The following is a 4,030-nucleotide window of genomic DNA, read 5'->3' as shown; positions in this document are numbered from 1 at the left end:
GAAACGCTTTATACAAACGCCTTTCAAACGCTGTAGCGTTGCAATTTCTGCTCTATGAATTCTCTACTGATCGTTTCAAAACTTTCAACGAATTTCCGCAAAACGCTCATACAAACGTCAAATAAACGCTTATAAAACTTCTCATTTTCGTCAGGGTAGGGGAACGATTCGTAGGACCTTACAAAGTATGAGCAGAAAATATTTACTGCTATACAACGTGAGATTGACGAAGTAATACAAACAGAATAAAAAATACATTTCTCTTTTTGCTATATGTGATAAAGTATATTGCAATATATATACAATAGCTGAAACATAACCTCAAAAACGACAACTTTAGGTCGCATTCTGACTTTCGGTCATTAAATATACGGGAAATTCTATTTTATTCTTTAAAAAAACTGATTTTTCGCATAGTTTTTGTGAAAATCGAAACACTTTTATAAATTATTTTATTTGGTTTTGTGTAAAAATACAAACAAAAACTGGTGTAGAGTGTATATTGTGTGTATGTGTATATTGTTTTGTGAAGTATTTGCTTTTATATCTAATCCTTTTTATTTCTACTTAATTAATAGGCTAATGTTGATGTGGAAAAAATATGCATGATTTGTAGATATTATAATATCAGAAAAAAAAGGGAGGAGAGAGAGAGAGAGAGAGACAAAGAGAGAGAAAGAAAGAAAGAGAACTGATAAGTAAATTTTAATAAAGGGGACTTAAACAAAAAAAACACATTTACTTTGCATTTAGTCACAGTCTAATAATATTAAAATGTCATGAAGCAGAAAAGCAGATAAGAAAAACTCTTACATAGTTTCTTCTATATATGTGAGAAGGATATGACTTACCATGATATTATCTTTTTGGTAAGTAATATACTTCTTCATTATATATATTAATTATATCTTTTTTTATTTTAATGCATAAGTTGTGAGTTTGGAGTGATAGAATTGTTGTTTAAACAGTAACAAATATTATTTTTAGCCTAATCTAATGCAAGATTTGATAGTACATTTATATCATTGTTCTGTAAATGTAACCTAAATGACAGATAGGCAATAATTTGCTAAAGAAATTTATAAGAAACTGTGGAAATGGGAAATTGTTTGTGCAAAGATACTCCAGAACTTGACTCATATGGCAGTACCAGTCATACAGAAACTCAAAATACTATAATACCAGAACCTAATCTAAATACAGTTCCAACTAGTGGTACAGCACGATCTTCTTTTAAATTCTCTTCATTTTCATATATTGACAAACTTGTATTACAGACACTAAAAAGTCTGGATACTTTAGTGGATAAGTGAGTAAACAATATTGTGATGCATACAGGATATTTATTTGTTTTTTTTTTTTTTTTTTACATGTTTATTTGTCTTTAGTGATCATGAGCCACCACCAGCTATGTTAAAATTGAATGCTATCGCAGATAAAGAGGATGGCTGGATACATGTAGTTTGTTCTATGGTCAACAGTATTCCAATGCACAATCCACTGGGACCTTCTGTTATAATATTACTATTAGATGACTGCCCTTTGCCTTCAAAGGTTTGAACTCAATAAATTTTGTGTTGGAACCATACAGTGCAACAACAGCAATAATCTTTTTTTGATATTGTAGGATTCTGTGTTACAATTATCACGCATATTTCTACATGCTCCAGTACAACTTACGAATGAACATCACTGCAATATATGTGTAGTACTTGGTTGTATTGCAGAGAAACTTGCTGGTCCTAGTAGTATAGCGATATTATCCGACGCCACCTTAGATTATCTTGTTTCAAATCTAGTATGCTGTTTTATCTTATTTTAATGTTAAAATATTTAAATGTTTGTGTATCTTACACCATATATTTATTCTTTCAGCGAACGGATTACGAGCCTTACGTGATGTTATACTCTCTAATAGCACTAGAAAAGTTTGCACAGACAAGTACATAAGTTTTATATTTATTTGTACTTCTCATTAAAAAAAAAAAAAAAAAAAAAAAAACTATATTAATATTGTGTATGTTAACAGGTGAAAATAAGGCTACTATTAAGAAACGTCTTATGGCAGAAAAACAGAATCCATTGTTAAGATTGGAAAAGTGGGCAACAGAAGAGCATTATGTACGTCGTCAAGTTGGTTTCTGTGCACAATGGTGTTTAGATAACTTATGTAAGTACAAAAAAATCATACTACTATAATATTATAACATAAATATTGACTTATTGTATATTTTTACTTGTATATAAACAATAATGTTTTTTTGATAGTAATGTTTCTTTTTTATCACGTATATTTTAGTCTTAATGGAAGGCAGAAAGTATTCCCACGATTCCGTCGATGTGAGTGGAATTAATGTAATGTTGAATACGAAGGATGTAAGCGAGTACCTGAAAATATCACCTAATGGTTTAGAAGTAAATATTCTGTGATTTTACGAATGTGTTAACGTAAATTTTGTACTTAAAACTATTATTAATTTCAGGCAAGATGTGATGCATATTCTTTTGAAAGTGTACGATGTACATTTCAAGTAGATTCAGGAATATGGTATTATGAGACACTTATAATAACTGCAGGAGTGATGCAAATTGGATGGGCTACAAAAGATAGTACTTTTCTTAATCATGTAATTGATTTCAAAATATTTTTACCTAATCTATACAGTTATTAAAAAATGTAACATTAGTAGCATGGATATAGATATCGTTGTTTTTCTTTTTCGATATTAGGAGGGCTATGGCATAGGAGATGACGAATTTTCTGTGGCCTACGATGGTTGTCGCAGATTGATTTGGTATAATGCTCGAAGTGAAAAATTTCCCGACACTTATTGTTGGAGATCCGGTGATATCTTGGGTTGTTTATTGGATTTAAATAAATTAGAAATAATATTCTCTATCAACGGTATACCACTTAAACCGTGTATTCAAATATTTAAAACAGTAAAGTATGTGTATATGTTGTCAAGTATCTCATTTCTTTCTGATATTTACAATCAAAATTTCAATAATTTTTTTTAAATAACGAATTTTCAGGTCGGGATTCTTCGCAGCAGCTAGTTTTATGTCATTCCAACAATGTCTTTTTAATTTTGGAAATGAACCTTTTAAATATCCTCCTGTCGATCGAGAATTTCAGAAATTTAACGACCACGCTACGCTAAAACCGGAAGACAAGATCATACTTCCTAGACATTTATATTTAGACCAGTTACGAAGACTTAGTGTTAGGGAAGATTCCTGTACATTATGTTTCGATCAGAAAGCATCGGTGAGGTTACTGCCGTGTAATCACAGGTAATATAATATTATATAATTTATTATATAATATATAATATTATATAAGGTAATATGGTGAATCTATATAGTTGTAGTGATACATAATGTACAATAACCGATTCACTTTTGTAGAGGATTTTGCCAAAGATGTTCGAATCAGCTGATTGAGTGTCCAATGTGTAGAGCTACTATCGAAGAAATAGCCTCTGATGATATATGACATCGATCATATCATACCGATGCATACCACCAATTCTTTTATCGCTTCTTTAATACCATTTACTTTTTGTGGAAATGTCATGAGATAATCATGATTATAACAGATAGAGTTGTTTATGCTGTATGTTATATACAGTTACATGTCACATAGCATGTAGTATTTTTTTTTGCAACATACTGCATTAATAGAAGACTATAAAGTGTAGATAAATGAATTCCGTAACGATGCACTTGTAAAGACTTGATCATTTTCACTCAAAAAGTCACTGAAAGAACTGACGTTGAAGAGTGAAAAAAACGAAAACATTCTCTTGCAAATTTTTCCATACTTCTCCATACTTTTTCTACTATATAGATTTATAGAAAAGTATTGCTCTTTCTCTTATGAATGTTAAGATGTTCAAAAGATTAATACGATAATGTATAAACTAGTTACATATTTAAACTCTCGTCAGTGACTAGAGAAGAGAAGAAATATATTGAAAGACCTTTTCAATCAGAGAAAAAGTGTATTTCAGACAAAAAAAAGGAA

General features: G+C 30.2%; 1 protein-coding gene and 1 long non-coding RNA gene across 2 annotated transcripts; both read left to right on the top strand.

Moving 5' to 3' along the window:
- The first annotated feature begins 148 nt into the window (after positions 1-148).
- Positions 149-662, top strand: LOC109864257. The gene is made up of 2 exons (XR_002251412.1): positions 149-231; positions 579-662. It is a non-coding gene; the product is annotated as an uncharacterized LOC109864257 (long non-coding RNA).
- A 9-nt stretch (positions 663-671) lies between these two features.
- Positions 672-3,724, top strand: LOC109864244 (RING finger and SPRY domain-containing protein 1-like). The gene is made up of 11 exons (XM_020445277.1): positions 672-869; positions 988-1,309; positions 1,389-1,554; positions 1,628-1,798; positions 1,876-1,942; positions 2,030-2,170; positions 2,300-2,415; positions 2,484-2,627; positions 2,731-2,948; positions 3,037-3,297; positions 3,412-3,724. The coding sequence occupies exons 2-11, from the start codon at positions 1,098-1,100 to the stop codon at positions 3,497-3,499; spliced, it is 1,584 nt and encodes a 527-aa protein (XP_020300866.1). The 5' UTR covers positions 672-869; positions 988-1,097; the 3' UTR covers positions 3,500-3,724.
- The last annotated feature ends 306 nt before the right edge of the window (positions 3,725-4,030 follow it).

This window comes from Pseudomyrmex gracilis, unplaced genomic scaffold, assembly GCF_002006095.1.
Source record: "Pseudomyrmex gracilis isolate BER0280 unplaced genomic scaffold, ASM200609v1 scaffold_0, whole genome shotgun sequence".
Lineage (NCBI taxonomy): Eukaryota > Metazoa > Arthropoda > Insecta > Hymenoptera > Formicidae > Pseudomyrmex > Pseudomyrmex gracilis.
This window is presented reverse-complemented; position numbering and strand designations above follow the sequence as displayed.